Source organism: Manacus vitellinus, unplaced genomic scaffold (assembly GCF_001715985.3).
Source record: "Manacus vitellinus isolate BGI_N305 unplaced genomic scaffold, ASM171598v3 scaffold_1_pilon, whole genome shotgun sequence".
NCBI classification, from domain to species: domain Eukaryota; kingdom Metazoa; phylum Chordata; class Aves; order Passeriformes; family Pipridae; genus Manacus; species Manacus vitellinus.
This window is the reverse complement of record NW_021939396.1, coordinates 50,140,640-50,159,019: the sequence shown is the minus strand read 5'-3', so window position 1 is coordinate 50,159,019 and position 18,380 is coordinate 50,140,640. Positions and strand designations below refer to the sequence as shown.

General features: G+C 38.5%; 1 protein-coding gene across 1 annotated transcript in view; it reads right to left on the bottom strand.

Moving 5' to 3' along the window:
• Positions 1–1,096: 1,096 nt before the first annotated feature.
• Positions 1,097–18,380, bottom strand: part of ARHGAP28 (Rho GTPase activating protein 28) — a 73,321-nt gene continuing 56,037 nt past the window's right edge. The window contains exons 6-15 of the mRNA XM_018081538.1: positions 16,532–16,697; positions 16,324–16,415; positions 14,937–15,014; positions 11,571–11,733; positions 10,290–10,372; positions 7,134–7,331; positions 6,298–6,441; positions 4,003–4,157; positions 3,280–3,344; positions 1,097–1,498 (exon numbers count right to left, since the gene is read on the bottom strand). Of these exons, the coding sequence (XP_017937027.1) occupies positions 1,407–1,498; positions 3,280–3,344; positions 4,003–4,157; positions 6,298–6,441; positions 7,134–7,331; positions 10,290–10,372; positions 11,571–11,733; positions 14,937–15,014; positions 16,324–16,415; positions 16,532–16,697 (1,236 nt within the window). The 3' untranslated portion in view covers positions 1,097–1,406. The remainder of the gene's footprint in view (positions 1,499–3,279; positions 3,345–4,002; positions 4,158–6,297; positions 6,442–7,133; positions 7,332–10,289; positions 10,373–11,570; positions 11,734–14,936; positions 15,015–16,323; positions 16,416–16,531; positions 16,698–18,380) is intronic.

The following is an 18,380-nucleotide window of genomic DNA, read 5'->3' as shown; positions in this document are numbered from 1 at the left end:
ATTAATTCCCATTTTTTGCATATGACAAAGATGAAAAAAAGACTTGCTCTTTCCCAGAGATCTGTGATTTCCCAGCTCAACAAACATGCTTTAGTTCAGTAAAGTATAGCCCCAAAGGAGATGACTAGGGAAGAACAGTGCTTGCCCTTGTAACTAGCTACAAACTAGACATACTGTCTTACATTTCCAAGGCAGTTGCAGCACGTTGTTCTCTCAGCCTGTGTTTTCATAGACTGCACGTCATTCGTAAAAGGAGCTGCAATTTTCTGTGTATTTGTAAAACCCCTAGCATGACTGGGCCTAGTTTGGCTATTGTTTTGAAGACCTAATGTGTAAATTATTAAATCTCACTGCTCATTGGAAGCTCTTTTTCTTCTCCATGTTGTATTATACAAGACCTGAACAAAGATCTCTCTTGTCAATGCAGCTGAATAGTATAAAAATTGCATACATATTAAAGCTAAAATAAACAAAATAAAAATAATTAGGTTACAAATAAGAAACTATAATATTTGACAAAAACAAGTGGTGACTGTAAGTGGCACCATTAACACATATCTTATAGTATGGCATTACACAGACTTAATTCTGAGAGTATCAAGTAAAAGGCAGAGCCAGGGTCATATGCCCCTTCTTACCTAGCATTTATCTCCTGAAATTTGTGTGTGTGACAGAGGAAGGAAGGAGAGAATGGTTTGTGGCATTACAATTGCACACAGCTACATGATCCAGACAGATGATTTTGGAAGACTGGTAGTGATATGTAATACAGTGGTACACATTAGGCAGTATAGCTGTCTATACAGTAGTTCTTTCTCCTGCCTCCCACCCCCAGTATCAGGTACTCGTGAAGAGTGACTGAGAGACAATTATTGCAGTAATGCACACTGTACAGGTTTACTTTCAGCAGAAAGGTTTGGTTTTGTCACACGGCTGTGTCTTGGCACTGCTGCATGTTGAGCTCCTGTCTTCCACATCTGACAGGTACCTTCTCTTCTTGAACGTCTCTGTGGTGCTTCTGTGCTACACTGTGGTAGGTAGTGTTTCATTCATCCTCTGATGCCACTGGATTATTTTCAAAAATCTGTGTTCTAACACCAGGTCAGGAAACGAACAACTTGTATGTGACAGGTTGTTTTCTGCACACCGTACCTTGGTCTGTCCTCCTCAATTCCTGGGCCAACTGGCACAAGTGTAATCCATATGAAAGTATAACTGATGTGATATTTTCCTGATGGTCAGAATCTGGAATACCAAAAGTAGTATGTGCTGACCATCAGTTGGACAGTACAGTAGGAAGGAATGATGTCCTGTAGCTACCGTTTTTTCTCTGCAAGAGCTTCTTAAAATGGCAGGCATCATTCTTGTCCATTTGGCTTTTGTCCAGTACACTGCAGCCTTCTGCTTCAGCTCGCTTTTGGTTTTATCACCCATTCTGCCTGAGGATTTGCACGGTAGACATCTAACATGTACGCATCTGGATCCAAGCAGTGCTGACCTGAAACAGAAATTAAAACCCATGAATTATAGGATGTTTTGAGCACATCGGGACAGAGCTTCGTTAAATGTCTTCGAATGTTTCTCTGACTTGCACATAGCAAGCCTAGTTTGGTGTGTCCAGCTAACATCTTGCCAGGACACACAGAGGGCCTGTGATAAATTTGCCAGTGATCTTATTCTGTGGGAATCATGAATGCACTTTCACTTCCAGGCAAGATGACCTGCATTACATCGAGTTATGGACATTTAGTTAAATGGTGAACAAATATGTTTTTTTAAGAAGCATTAACAACACTCTTACTGTAAGTGCTACATTATGAGGCTTTTTATTTCTTTGAATTTACTAGGCTGGAATTACGACTCTCTGACTTTGTTGCTACACTATTTTTAAATGCTGAAAAGGTAGCTCTGTAAACAATGTGTTCCCATCTAGATGGGATCTTGCAAAGAAATACAGGGATTATATCAAGGTTTTAGATAGTTGCCATTTGGTTGGTTAAAATAAAAAAATAAATAAAAAAAATCTTCCTAAGGCTGTTTCAGGGTTTCATTAGGTGGTGATTGGGAAGTCCCTGCTGCCTTTGCCAGAATGAGGCATTTGGTGCCTCTTAATTGAGTAATAAGGCAATAAATTCTAGAGTTAAATTGATTTGTTGAACTATATTACATTTATGTGGGGTGATGAAGTCATTTAACTGGTGAAGTTACATTGCTGTGAGACAAAGGATTATGGTAAAATTTTTGTACAGTTACTTATAAGGTCACTGGGGTCTTAATGATTTTATTCAAGTGAAAGCAATATAAATGAATTAATGCCTAATCAGCTGACTAAGGTACCCTGAAGTATCTAGACTATAAAATAATTTTAAATGAAGATGCAAATTAAACATCCTGATTTTTTGAAAGAGCATGGTGGGAATATTTGGGATTGTTTCATAAGGCTTTTAGGATCTTCTTCTTTTTTAGCATCAGTTGGTCATCCTGTTAAGCCAGGCAAAAAAAAGTCACTAATCCAATTTAGCTTTGTGTGTCGTCAGTAATAAAGACTGCTTCTTGTTTGCTGCTGAACTAAGTCTGTGATATTTGGTAATAACTTTACAAAAACTCTTCTGGAGTGAATCAAGAAGAAATAAGGAATAATCTAATCAGATAGTTGACAACAGACTTGAACAGAACATCCAGAATTTTGGTACGAATAGAGAAAGAAGAGAGCCAGGATTGTGCAATATCAAATTTTGACCTTCAGGCCAGAAACTTGTGGGGCAAGTCACTGTTGTTATTACAAGAAGTGGGACTGCATGGAACATAGAAGAAGACAAAAGCCCTACTGCAAAGAATTTGCTATCTAAATAAAGCACATGGATTACTATAAGTATAGAACACCCATAGGTACAGGGAGGTGAATTCTCAATTCTGTGTTTTTTATTAGAGGGAGGTTAACACTTCAGTACACTGAGGAAGAAATAGGTCTTGGGAAAAGGCTTGACAACAAGGTGGAATGTGCTTGCAAGAGGAAGACTAAGGATCTCTTAACCACGAAAAAATGATGAGTTATGAGAGAGGTAAGACTGTAAGGGGTGCTCCTGTGGGGTGCCCCTCTAGTCACGCTGGAGTTGTAGTAAATCATGGCATTTGTTTTAGCAGCTTTTGGGTCAGGCTCCTTTCCTCCAAATGCACTGGAGGGTAGGAGTGACCCAGCTGTGTCAAAACAGTGCTGCCCCTGAGGTGTTTTAGGAGGTTAAGGACATTCAGAATTAAATCTTCAAAAATGAGACCTACCTATATTTCCTCCAATTTCATGTAAACTTTGGATCTGGCCTCTCATATTCTGTGATGATCCACGGCTAGGATGGAAAAACAAACTTTCAGTGTGTATTTCTGTTATAACCACTGCCTTATCACCCACCATCTATGGTAAGCAGAAGTGTGATATTTTTTCCCCTGTGAACTGCCTTATCAAAAGCAGGAACTTCTACCAAATGGACCACTACAGAATACTGAATCTGCTACAGAGGTAGATTACTGCATCACAGTTAACTAAACCTTCTATATTATTTATTTTATATTATATTTATTCAAAGAGCAAAATTATGTGGTAACATGGGAAGACTACAGAAAAGACTTCCAGATACAATTTACCATTTCCCATAACTGTTAATAATTATTACCTTACAGAAATAAAAGCATTAAAGATTTATGGACAGGTGTAAGACAATTCTTTTGGGTTCTCTATGCAGCAAGTCTATAAAATATATGTTTTATGTACATTTTTAGTAGTGATGTAACAGAGGGCAGATTGATTCTGTATAGGAACCAATTATTAATTAAAATAAAAAGAATAAAATCAGAGGTTAAAATTTCTTTGACCAACATAACCATAAATTAGCAATTTTAAATTAGAAAAAGAGGTTTTGTAACACAATGAATCTTTGAAAAGGGAACAATCCATTTATAGTTCTGACATTGTCGTTCAGGAAAAACAAAATGTTCTGCTTTACCCACCTGTTTTCACAGTGGAATCGAGCCAGGATGTCTTTGGCTTTTGTTTGACTGTTGAGCTGAATTGCCATAGAGACTTTTGAATGCAGTGGAGCATAAACTCTTATCACCCCCTCGGGTATGTCAGACTGCAGGTATGGGGGAAAAGTGACAGCTCCCTAAAATCGATATTCAATAGAGTAAGTCTAAGGCAAATATTACTCTAGCTCCATTCAGAAGCAGTTCTGCAACTCTTTTGAGGTTGCTTGCAAAAATCAGTGTCCTGCACTCACTTGATTATTCAAAAGACATATTTACAGTCACACAAATGCAAATTTGTAGATGTAGTATAGCGAGATGCAACACAAAGGCCCAAACTCCTTGGTAAGTATCACATAAATGCATACAGAGTAAAGCCTTTGAATTTTAAGTTATTTCTGTTAACATTGTTCGGTGAGCCAACAGCTTACGTAAAAACATATAAAAATTATTAGAAGTATCTGTTCTTCCTTTTAAAGATGAAATTCTCCTGAGGCATAAAAATCCAGTTCTCTGTTTCCGCTTCCTATAGCTTCAACTTGATTGAAATGTGTGTACAGTGAAATATCAAAGTACCATATGGTTTCTGTTAATTTGAAATTTGACCTTGTATAGGGTTCAAACAATCATCTATGATGCTTATGCGCTCTTCCATGATTAATGGTGGGTAAATCAATTAGCAAGGTTTGCATTCCAGTTCTAATCCAGTTAATACCATGCTGAGCAGAACACAATAGTCTCTCCAGTCTCTGTCTCTGTGTAATTTAGAACATCTGAGACCTGGGGATTGTATTAAGTGCTCTCAAAATTCAACTCAGTTATCCAAACAGAGTTTGCCTCCAATTTACTCTTCATATTTCAGCTACCTGCCACAGCTACCCTCGTTTTTATTAGATGTAAAGCCAATTACTACAATCAATGGACTTGTCTTCCTGAAAGTGCAATGACCGCAGTAATTGACTCTCCTCAGAGAGAGAGCCTTTCTGTGTTTGTTCCAGGCTGAATACAACTTTGCAACACAGTAGTCTACATCACCAATTTAAACAAACATCTCTGTCTCCATTTGCAGCACTAGTGTGTCTCCTACACACAATATATATTGGTCAGTGCTGGCAAATAAATTCTCCAGAAAGTTGAATTAGCATGGATTCACAATTCATACATTACATTTATTTTTCTACTTTTTTCCCTGTACATTCCCTTCTGCATTTTCTCTGTTGTCTGCACTAGGCAGCTCATTCTCTATTTCTTATAATCTCTTAATATCACTCCTTCCTTATGTGTCTTTTCTTTTTTCTTCAAGACTGTTCTTCAGCAACTGTAGAGTCCTTGACCATTTCTTTAATTACTTCTCTTACAATTCACCAGTTTTTATTCTTTTAAACGTCCATGGAGGACCCTAAAGACTTTTTCTCCAGGTTATTAATGGTAGTTACTACATAGAAATACTATATTTAAGCTGCTATAGGGACTGTATATGTTGTACATGTAGACACAACATTCTTTGTTGCTCAAATTATATGTTGAACCTAATATGTAAGTAACTTTATTTTAGTTGTCTATCAAAGCAGCATACCTCAAGTAACTTCCTAATCTCCGTATCTAGGCAGTGGAGAAAAGTTGGTGGCTTTAAGATCTTCAAAGAAAGATTTTTCTATCAGATTTTCCTAAGTTGGAACTGCACCTGGAACCCTGGAAATCCTCAAAAGTACTGACCTCTCTCCTCTGACTATACAGGGAATAACAACACGAACTACTTCACTGGGCGCTTAACATTTAGACCCAATTTAGGTGTCTATGGCAGGCAAACTGGATTTGCTTTCCACCTAGGAAGTTAATGCAAAGCTCTAAAACTAAACCTTGCAAGGAGACTATCAAGTGGCCTGGAGCAGGGCATGCATAAATTCAATTAATCCTAATACAGACTATTCTACTACTCAGCTACAGATCCATGCACTTGTTGAACATCTACAGATCACTACTGCCAAGGACAGTCCCCATATAACCATTTTCTTATGAAACAGGTTAAAAACCAGCATGCATTTGTAAACAGCTTACAGCTTGGGCTGCTGGAAATCATTCTGCCTTCCTCACCTCTTCTCATCAATTCCCAAAGCTTTGTCTTATCAGGATGTTGGACTGAGAAGCACATCTTTCAAGATAGCTCCCTAATCAGCTAATTCTATATGGCAAAATTTCCTCCCTGCCCCCAGTAGTTTTCATGAGATAAAGGAGGGAGGCTCATTAAAGCTGCCTTTGAAAACTATCTTTTTATCACACCTCTGGTCTTTCAGGTCTCTCCCGTTCCATGGTCTTTCTCCTCAGAAGTTTTCTCACTCCTTTGTCAAACATCAGCTGTCTCTTGCTGTTGTTCATCGCTGCCTCATTCATTTTTCTCACTTGGGAAATCAGGAAAGATGGGACCTAAAGGGAGGAAACCAGATCTAAGAATAGTCATTTTCCCCCCAGCATTGCTGTTGGGTCTTTAGAAATGCACCAAATTTTAGGCAGCAGAAATTCTATTTATTCCTAGAAGATACATGCAAATTGTAGCTCTCTCTAGCAGCCTACAGTTATTCCTTCGGTGACACTGTAGATCTTCATGCCATATGAAACTCTTAGTGATGTTTGAAGTTGCAGGAACTTCATTAGGAGGTAGTCTTTGCAATCCTCATCATACCCTCCTTTTTGGGGAAACAAACTGAGACTGCCAAAATCTTCATGCTAACCTTCAGCAGCCCAACAAGTAGTACACACTTTTGGTCTCATATTGCTATGGGCTAGACTCTAAACAGACATTTAATCTCACTCAAATTTAGACATATCACCTAGACATCTAGATTAAATCACTCTCTTATGCATTATTCTGTACAAACAATGGTGTGGGACAGGTCAACTCGTGCTAAAATAGATGACTCAGGTAAGTGAGGTAACTCAATCCACAGATATCCGTCACCCTATCTCATTTTGGATGTAGAAGACTTCAGCCAGTTTCCCAAGAAGAGCCAACTGTTTCTTCTTGGAAGGTCAGTTTACCCTGATTTCTGCAGAGCTCCTGCATATAGCAAAATACTGGCCTGTACTGGAGCCCTAAAGAGGGAACCAACATTACTCACTGTCCACAGAATGTCCTGGTACCGAATTAACAGCCGCACGATGTGTGCTGTGGTGGCAGCTGCTTGCATTTCTTGTTGGTTTGCACGTTTCCCTTTGTAGATGAAGAGGTTTGGTGCAACAATCATAGAAACATTCCACAAATTCATCTTGTTTTTCCCTTCATTAGCAACCACCTTCTTCAGGAACTGAAGAAAGGCCTGGAAAAAACCAACACTTGTTGAGTCTCATGAAATAATTTGCTTCTGAAATGCAACAATTGCACAACATGTCAGGCTCAAAAGCTGATATAATTGCACTTAAAGGTGAAATTTAGGGGTTTTTTGCATTTTAATTTGGATTACTCTGTTTGGTAGAACCACCTGTGTCAATCACAGAGGAACAGTTAATGCTATCAAAATACACATTAATAAATTATCTATCACTTAGAGCATAATCCCAAATTTGCAAGTTAAGTACAGTGTCTACGCTAAGGTACTGAATACTACAGTGGAGGAAAGATGTACAGGTATTGCAAGGGAACAGTTACTTTCTTCATAGATTTCCAAGTGTCCGTTTTGATGTATGTAACCAATGCTTTTTATATAACCATCACCAGGGTGATCAGTCTTTCTTCAAATGTGCACCAGTCCCAAATGTGATTTGAAAAATTTCTGCCAGCAACCCCCAAACTTTTATTTTGGGATGATGAAAACAAGAAGAGCTCTGTTGTTATTCACTGATGTTACTTCTGCACATGCATGGCAGAGTCAAAGAAAACTCATTTCCCTTTTGGGTAGTTTGTTCAGAATTTTCTTTGAGTGACTGAAAAGGATGAATTGCAGCTGTGGTTAGAGTTGAGGTCTACCAATGAGTCCTTTTGCAATACTGTTATGGTTTCAGCTGGGATAGAGTTAATTTTCTTCCTAGTATCTGGTACAGCACTGTGTTTTGGATTTAGGATAAGAATAATGTTGATAACACACTGATGTTTTAGTTGCTTCTAAGTAGTGTTTACACTTTGTCAGTGTAATCTTTAGTTTCTCAGGCTGCCTGGCCAGTGAGGAGCCTGGGGATGCACAAGAACTTGGTAGGGGACACAGCCAGGAGAGCTGATTTCCACTGACCAAAGGGATATTCCATACCATATGGCGTCATGCTCAGTGTATAAATGTGGGAATACTGATCTGGGACTGCTGTTCAGGGGCTGGCTGGGCATCAGTTACAAACAGTTGTGATCAGTGGTGAACAACTGCATTGTACATCACTTGTTTTGTATATTCTAATTATTTTATCGTTATTATTTCCCCTTTCTTTTCTGCCCTATTAAACCGTTTTTATCTCAATCCATGAATTTTTTTTTTTCAAATTTTCTAATCCATCCCACTGGGCAGGGGGAGAAGTGAAGGAACAGCTGTGTGGTGCTGTGCTGGTTGTGGCTGGGGTAGAGTTCATTTTCTTCGCAGTGGCCAGTACTGGGGCTATGTTTTAGATTTGTGCAGAACACAGTGCTGATAATATAGAGATGTTTTTGTTATTGCTGAGCAGTGCTTACACAGAGCCAAGGCCTTTCCTGCTTTTTTTGTACTGTCATGTTGGTGAGGAGGTTGCAGCTACATGAGAAGTTGAGAGGAGACAAAGTCAGGACAGGTGACTACAATTGACCAAAGGGATGTTCCATACCATATGACATCATGTTTAGTATATAAAGCTGGGGGGGGGGAGAAGAAGGAGGGACGGGACTTTTGAAATGATGGCATTTGTCTTTCCAAGTAACCGTTGTGCGCGATGGGGCCCTGCTCTCACGGAGATGGCTGAACACCTGCTTGCCCATCGGAAGCAGTGAATTCATTGTTTTGCTTTCTTTGTGTGTGTGGCTTTTGCTTTTCCTATGAAACTGTCTTTATTTCAACCCATGAGTTTTCTAGCTTTTACCCTTCCGATTCTCTCCCTGATCCCACTGGTGGGGGCATGAAAGAGCAGCTCTATGATGCTTGGTTGATGGCTGGGGTTAAACCACAACAGGTGTTTAGCTGTCTCCTGTGTTAAACCACAAAACCCATACCATTCAAACCACTGCCTTTGTACACCTGACATTGCAATTAAAACGTTTTTACAAACCCAAGAATTACAAAATAGAAACTGTGTTGGAAATATTTCTAAAATCTCATTATAGATAGCAAGTAGAGATGCATAGTGAGTTTTGCCATCACTTCTATTTTTGTAAAAAATAACCTAGTAATAATTAAGACTACTCTTCTAGCATATGTTTTCCATATGCAGCTCTATACCAAAGTGAACTTCAGTAGCAGAAAAAAATTCTTTACAGAGCACTACTAGGAGACCTCCAGATGCTTTAAAGAGGGTTGTTCTTGTCCATCATTACTGTATTTAAAACTACAGGTAAAGAAGGCACCTGAACTCGTAAAGTTATATGTAAACTGACTAGTGGGAGACTTTCAAAGGTGGGGGACCTGCATGGTCCTGATAAGCAGAGGACCTGATGAAATGTCTGGGGGCTCCCAGGCAGCTTGTTCCCTTAGGTTTCCTTTATGTAGAAAGAAGCCTGAAGATGCAACCAGTGTCTCCTAGGGTCAGGACATAGCTGCAGTCAGATTTGGGAGCTCCCAAACACCCAAGATGCTTGAAGCCACTGTGTCTGTATCAGGAAGTAGTACAGCGGGGTGGGCATGGGTTTGTAAGGCCAGCCAACTGAGGACGAGATCCTGACATCTGTGCTACAGATACACATTTTTACTTTGGACTATTTCCAGTCTGGTCCAGTGCTCCAGAAGCCCTTCAATCCTGGGAATGCACTAGGCAAGTTCCTTGAGGGCAGCTTCTCATTTAAATTCATCCTGGAGAATTTCTTTTATACAGAAAACCCAGAAACTGGACTTTTTTTCTCCAAACTATGTGAACTATGTGAGAAACACGCTTATTTGAAATGGGTGCCCCAGAATAAACAATGCCTGAGACCCAGCAGTTAGGTACCTCCAGCAACTGTTTCTTAATTGCTTGTAAAAGAAATCACAGCCAGGGAATTGGAACATCTTTTCAAGGAGATAATAAAAAACATGGATGAATTCTTTCCTGGTGAATCTTCTGAAAAAAAAATGTGTCTCATTTAAAAGTCAAAAGCACCACAGATGGCAGGTGATGCCAAACAAAGAACTTACCTTGGCTGTATCTCTGTTGGCTTCAGGCAGCAGCATGATCAACAGATGCAAAGCTTGTAGCTGTAACTTGATCTTGGAGATTTCTAAGGATATGAATAATTAATATTTCTGAAATCCCAATTGCAATTGGTTTGTTCAAAAACCTTGTGTGTCAGCAGTTCTAGAAATAACAGCTAGTACCTGGTTGAGACTAGCATGTTTAGGTGTTGTTTAGGTGTTGATTTTATATTTTCCAAATATAAAATATAAAATCAATTTAATGAGTGGAGTTTTCCTCATCCCCTTGGATGTTTGTCATATGGGGAGACAAGGCTCTATAAAATTCTGTCTACATAGTAACAAACCAATATTTTTCAGCACTAGCTAGTTTCTCTTAGATATTTGTGTATTTGTTGTAGGGAATAAAATAGTTCCATTCTGCACAGACACCTCCTCTTCAGTCTTCTCCAAATGGCTAAGCCATTGTAACTGCATGCAGTCTGGGACTCTCAAGGAGCACACTCAGGTATGTGAAGGTTACAGGAAAGGGACACCTCCTTCTGCCCTGTAAACTACCTAATGCAGACACTGAAAACTTGGCTGCAATCTTAGGTAAAGTTCCTCAGTTTTCTGTACCAAGTTGCCTAATTAATTCATCATCCTGAGAGTTTCACTCTGTACTAGCTCAAGTGACTTTACAGTGAAGTCATAGGTATGGCAAGGTACAACTGCATTCTTCCTGGAAGAGAAATGAACAAAATGTACTGAGAATGAAAGAGTGTATGTACACTGAAAACAAACCTGACTGCCTGAAGCTTTCTGTGATCACACTTATCTCTGTACCAGTATTCTGACCTCAACATAAACCTTAAGAGAAATAAAATAGATCCAAGACAATATTGGCTAAAGGGCTGATTTTGAGTTCACCTTGCAAAAATTTTCATTTGTAAAACTTATAACTGGTGTGAATCAGAGTCTATATATGAAAGTCATTTCTCAGCCATTGTTTACTCATAGTTTTCAAATTTTACATTAAACAGTTGTGTTATTCATACAATACGCTTATAGTACTAGCTAAATGCAGATACTTTTTTCTATTTGAAAACAAAATCTTGCAGAAAATTCAGATGTTTAGGCAGTGCACTGGGCCTGTTTTTCTTGCACTGGGCATGTTTTTCTCTCTACTTCAGAGAGAGAAAAAAAGCACATTTTTTTTCTCAGTACTTCAGAAAGAGAAAAAAATGTAATGTCTACTCTTCCATTCTATCTAGATCAGTCCACACTAACTCCATTGCCACATACTTTCCACTAGCGTGATAAAAGCAGGCAGATATTCTACTGTGAAGAGTGGGCTTGGGAGTTCTCTGATAAACATTTTCAGCAGTCCCGCTGCATCATTATTTCGTACTTGGTCCCAGTCAAAAGTGTCTTCGTAAAATTTTGCCTCAAGTTCTTGATGGAGATTCTGAAAGATAAAAGAAACGTTTGGCCTTTAATCATTGTTGCTGACCCAGCAGTTTGCCATCACTTCAGAAGTCCCATTACAAAGAGAATGCAGGTTTTGCACAGCACTTGAACTAAGGTAGCCCTAAACCACTGGCAGTCTTACACCCACATGGAGTTAAGAGCAGGTTAGCAAATCAAATTCCTGGGGATATTTGGCAACCCAGGCTAAATATGGTTTGCTACAGCTAGATTTCTGCCAGTGACCCCTTTGAACCATTTTAAAGCAAGACAATGTTGTGCAATGTCTTAGAACTAGAAACAGAAAACTCAGTTAACCGGGATCTTTTTAACACAGCTGTTCTTTTTGTTTAAAACACTCTCCAGAGGTTTTGACCCTTAAATCACAAAGGAGTGGTGTTTCTTCCTCACTGCTAGTGAACTCGCTAGATAGACTGTTGGCATCTGAATTCATGTGCCTTTAGCAAATGGCTTTAACTTTGTGTCTTCCTGTCTTCAGAAGGAAATTTTATGTCAGAATAATTATAGTTAGATTTTGTCAAAGTGCAGGAAAATAAAGGTATCAAACCATTACTGTCAGAAAAACCTCCACTTAAGGTATAACCCCCCCCAACCCCTAAAACTCAAAAAACACAAGAGAGGTCTAAGAATTGACGATTATACCATTTTAGATGCCCATTTAATCCTCTTGTTCTACTATGTAAGCTGCATAATAGAGGTCTGTTTAGTTCTGGAGGGTCACTAATCAGAGTTCAACACACGTGTGAATGGGAAATACTTAGCAAGGTTCCTAGTAGGAACAGAATTTGGCTTCAAACCCATATGACTGGAAAATGCAAGATCCTCAAAAAATTGTTGAGTTAAAATGATTGAAGGATGCTATTGTAATATAAGGATATCCATAAATAACACAGCTTTCATGATTATTACTGGCCAAACACTGTCTTATCCATAGGAGGGTGGTTGCTGCCTTTTATGAGACCATTTATGACAAAATTGTATCTGTAGCAAATATTCAGGTTTCACATCATGTTTTTGTCAAATGTTCTTTAATATTATGCAAAAAGTTTAGTCTGCTCAGGCAGAAAAGCTTTTAAAAATGAATTCTGTTTACCACGTCTCACATGAATGGAAGGAAATTACATATCAAATACAGTCACACATAATGAAGCAGAATGGTTGCACAAAAGGAAGTAGAAAGTCATTCAGGATTTGGCATATAATGTTACAGTCTCATTTTTACTAGCACATTTAACTGGTTGTAATCTGGGCTATCTCAGCTTCCTCTGTATTCACATCCCTTGCACATAATCCATACAAACACCTAGACTAAATTCTCTCCTGGTAATTGACTGGGAAATGTGGAACAGAAATCCTCACCTCATCAAAAGCACAAGAGGACAGATATCTACTCCACATTTTTCTGCTGAGAACTGGGAAAAAGCCGCAGAAAGAGAAAGCAAGATCTTTGAAACACAAACATTTTATATATATATATATATATATATATATACACAGGTAAGAATATATTTTATACACCCAATTCCCTCCACCCCCCATATATGTATGCATCTAAATACTTCTAAAATATGTGTTTGCAGTTTTTTTTAAACATGACTGACCCTACACTAGACCATCCTACATTTTTTGTTCACTGGAACTTCTGTTACAAACCAGATTACAGAGGAAAACTTGTATTTCTTTATTCTTTGTTTTATAGAACAGTAACCTTTAATCACTTCCATACGCCTTTTCTTTCTCCAAACAAGACTGAAATAAAGTTGGAATGCCCTCAAATCCTAATGTCATAATAATGTATGAAGGCTTTGAAGGATGAAATCTGGATCTGCTTTGAAAAAATCTCTCTTGCTCGTTGGCTCGTTGGACAGACTTAAATAAAACCAAACCTCAAATAATTTACAACTTTCATATGGGCAGTTTAATTTACCACCCAGTATAAGAGAGTTACATATAAAGTCATACCTTATTGCAGCTCCCTGGATATGGGCTGTGAATAAGAAGTGAACAATACACAGTACATCGTACACAAAGAATATGAAAATAATTGAATTAGAGCACAGCCCTGTGCTGTAATCTCCCTGAAGAGGTTGGTAAGATTTGAGATTGTGTGAAATAACATTTAAGCATTCATATGAAAAAAGGAGGAAGCTGAAAAGTACAGGGCAAATTAGGAACTTCCTTCTGCAAGATGAGGCACTTTTCAAGCCACTGGGTACTTTTATCAATCCACAGAGTCAAAGGAGCTGGGATACTACTGCCTATCTTTGGTGTGTTTCACATAATGTTTCTTTTCCATGTACAGTCATTTTTTATGATTCGCAGCCCCAGCCAGTTTAGCAATCCCCAACATTTGTATGGCTGTCACAATGTTGAGACTTCCTACCTCAGAAAGCAAGGCTAACTTTCTTGAGGATGAGAAAGTGGGAGTAAAATGCACTATAAGGTGTTTCTTAAACCAGAACAAAAAAAGCCTAGGGGGAAAAAAAAAAGGCAAAAATGTGGGAATGAGGTAGACACTACTAAGCCCAGAAAAAAAACACCAACCCAACAAAAAACACCTTGTTTTCCTAATTTGCCTGTGCCAGCTTCCAGAATCAAGTTAGTCTGGAGAAACAATAGCAAGCATTACTGCCCCACAATGTCAAGAGACTGGGTACCAACTATCCTGTGTTCACAGCTCGAAAACAGCCTGTGAAAATGCAGTACTTCAGGCTGCCAGCAGTGAACATATGCCAAATTTCTCTCACTTGGAACATGAAATTGTAAGATCACAGAAGATAAATGAGAAATAAAATGCCACAGAGGTTAAAAAGACATAGAATAAGATCTTTATCTGATGTTCACTGAGTTTAGCAACTTTGAATTTCTGAAATAAATTAAAACAGAGATAAGATCATAGCAATTTTGGATGACAGAGATAAACTGAAAGGATCCCTCACTGTTTCATGGAGAAAAACTGCATTCAACATCAAGACTGTGCTTTATATAGAACACTAACTAAAGAAAGCAATGGACTACATGTTCTGTGCATTATTGGTTCCCAGGAACCAATCTGACCTGTCACTGGCAGGAGAAGGAGCTAGACACATCAGTATTTATGTGCAGTGTGAATTTATGTGTGTGATATATTATTTTACACAGAGTCTGCGGTCCAGAAGATGGAAAACTGGCATGAGTGTGTACCTTGACTCTGGAGGCAGATCCAGGAACCCGTAGAATTCCTTCAGTTTCCAAACCTGTTTCCTCAAGCTTGAGCAGCAACTGAAAGACAACAAAACACTCAGAAGGGAAAATACTCAAAAGCACTTAAGAATACTATTCACTTTTTTTTTCAATCTTGGTATCCTTGAAACTAATTTGAAAAAGATACATTTCTATGGAATTTGCTCATGAAAAGATGCCAGCTCATGTAAATAAACCTGCCTAATTTGTTCTCCATATTCCTGAACCTGAAATAAGGAGTATGCAGCGTATGGAAAACTGCTAATGAAATAGGCCCCTCTGTCCTAGACTTGAGAGTTGTCACTGCTATAGAACAATTAACACATAAATGAATAATTAAAAGAGCAGATACACTGGGTAAAATACAGTGGTGTACTGAAGGACAAATAACCTCTGAGAAATGTTGAAGTATGCCCCAAGAAGCATAATGGAAAGGTCCATAGATAACATATGTTTTTGGGAACTGAGAACTCAGATTAGAAAATGATCCTAGGATATTCTATTTTGAAATTTCTGTGAATAGAGGAATAAGCTTTCCATTCTAATTCTTTATTAGAAAAATAAATATGTTTTCATTTGACATAATTTTGAACATTGTAAAAAAATAGTTTCCTAGCATTCAATCATACAGCTCTGGATTTTCACCACCAGATCTTCTTCCTGCCCTAACTTGGATTCTTCTAATTTCCCATGGTATTTTGACAGGGGAGCTGTAAAGCTAAATGCCAAGTCATGTAAATGTTCAAGTTGTGTCAGTCTTTCCCCTGACACTCCACACCACTTTCCCTTTTGTCAGTATTTACAAGGAAATTTGTTGTAATTGCACATGTACTTGTGTCTGTGTACCTGTCTCCAAGACATCCACTAGATGTCATTGTACTGCCAAATGGCTCATATAAGTGTTGTCTTGTCATACAAACCTCAAGGAGAATATACCACTTCTATTCTGGAAATAATAGCTAAGTAATACCTACAGTTTCAATTAATGTGAAATTAAAGCTCCTGAGACAACTCACATCTGCCATTTCTGCACATACATAATTTTGCCTGGCTCTCTAGTTTAACAAAAAAGGGAAATAGAAAGACATTTTTTTCCTAAAGTTTCCTGTGTGGTTTCATATCGTTACAAAAATAAAATGAGGTCCCCACCACAGATAAAACACACAAAAGGAGTAAATTTTGTCTCCTTGTCAAGAGGTTTTCAAACCACAATATACAGTCAGACAGCCTGCACGCACCCGCAAGTCTGTAAGGCCTGCATCTTCTCTCATCTGATGACTCATTTGAGTGTCAATGCAAATGATAGAGAAGCAAATCTTATTGTCCAAGCAAGCTGAGTTATACTCACTTTTTGGAAGATAAGGGGAACTTTTATTCCAGGAACCTTCTTTTGATCGTTCTCCAGCAGCACAGTGAGAGGGACTCCGAAAAGACCATTCTCTTAAAAATAACAACAACAAATGTGAAAAAAAGGAAACACAGCCTCGTATGCGCCTTCTTTGCAACGCTGATCGACACAGGCAAGTGGCTGCACAGGGGATGCCGTAGCACAGTACCTCGTCCCCGCACTCTCTCTGCACGGTTCCTCTTCAGTTCCACCCCCAGCGCATCGTAGAAGGCTGTTAGCTCAATCAGGGAGAGGTAGCGGATCTTCTTCATGTCTTCAGGGGAGAGGTCTCCGACCTCTGTCAGTCCAAACCGGCTTTTCCGAACAACGAATTTCTACAGTAGAGATGGGTCGCATCTTTATTTGCACAAAAATTGCAAGGAGTGAATTTTTGTTTTGAAGGAGGTGCCCGTATGTGATAGGAAGTCATGTTAGGGTAGATGGATAACAAAAAAAAGATGAACTATAGCTCTGTATACTGGCCTGGTATGATGACATCATTTGTGTCCACCTGAACATAAAGTTGAGCTTCTTGCTCACTATGTTCCCTTGCAGTTTGACTGGGAAGTGGTGTTGGAGCACCTCTGTGCCTGTACTACAGCTAGGACAAATGAGTTACATACTACTTTCAAACTTCTGCCCTGTTTCAGCAGGATGCAACATTTTGCTCTGCTTCTGCCTTCCCCAAAATGTCTTGAATGCTGTTGAAGTAGCTGACACAGTTCACCATGGATATGGTTGTGTATCAATCATGTGTCTGTAACAAACACATGCCTGCTTAGCATAATGCTATTAATTTATGAGGTCTAACAGAAGAGTTCAAACTAAAGACCTGTGGAAAAGCCCAGAAGCAAAATCACTTAGTCCTCATGCCAACCTGCCAATTTACTGGTATTTTTTATTGCTTAAAAAGCATTTGGGCTTAGAAGCAGGACTCCCAACAGCTAAGAAATAATTTATTCAAGTAGACTTGAACTAAATGATACTGAGGAATTTGAGGGCATGTGAAGATTTCTACATGTTTTAGAAACTGCAGTGTTGTAGACCGGAGACAGGAATGTTGCCTCATGACAGACACATTTGTACAAATGTCAAAAAGAACAAATACCCATCAGTTTCTAACATAATTGTTAGACATAATAACAAAGTTACAGTAAAAAACATGCTTTTCAAAGATCTTTGGTATTGTATGTCTTTTTAATTTAATTGTACTTTAAAAAAATGTTAGAGATATAAACAAATAGTATTACAAATCATCTCCTCCCTTTAGGGATCTGAGTGGAAACCCAGCCTTTAATAATGTTTTGCTTCTGGAGATTTCAGCCCAGTCTTTCTTTTTTTTAAACAAATTTGGACTCAATAGGTTTAAACCATCTTGAAATGAAGCCAGTCAAACTAATTACATAAAAGGCAAACAAAAAAAATTCAAACATACACCGGATTTCAAAAACAAGAGACTACAAAGGACATCTAGATCATGTAGTTTAGGACTTCCTAAATTATACTGCACATGGTCAATAGGGGTTAATAATAATTGGGGCAGAAAGAGTTCAGGGAACAGAATAACTAATGAACATGCTGTCTGTAGCATTTTAGCCCAGAATATTCCTTTTGTAGAACAGAGCAATTCCACAATTCCCTTATGCTGAAACTTAATAATGTAACAAAAGTTGCATTCAGGACAGTCTTCTGAAGATACATGAAATACTAAAGAATATCTATGCATTTTGGTTCCAGTGATGCGAAAAGTCCAAAATCAGTCAAAGCACAATAAATCACCTTGAAAATAAGAAAAAAAATCAGATAGTACACGTATATTTTCTGAGGGGAAAGTGAAAAGGTATGTTTGCCCGTGAAAAAATTCCAAACACTCAAAACTGGTTACAAAGGGTGCTACAATGATTTTCCATGGTGGCTGTTTGAGTTCTAGGGTCACTATGATGTGATGCTATGGTTAGCACAAGGTTTGGGGCTGGGCCTCTTTCTTCTGTCTTGTGTCACAATTTTCCAGTGGTTTT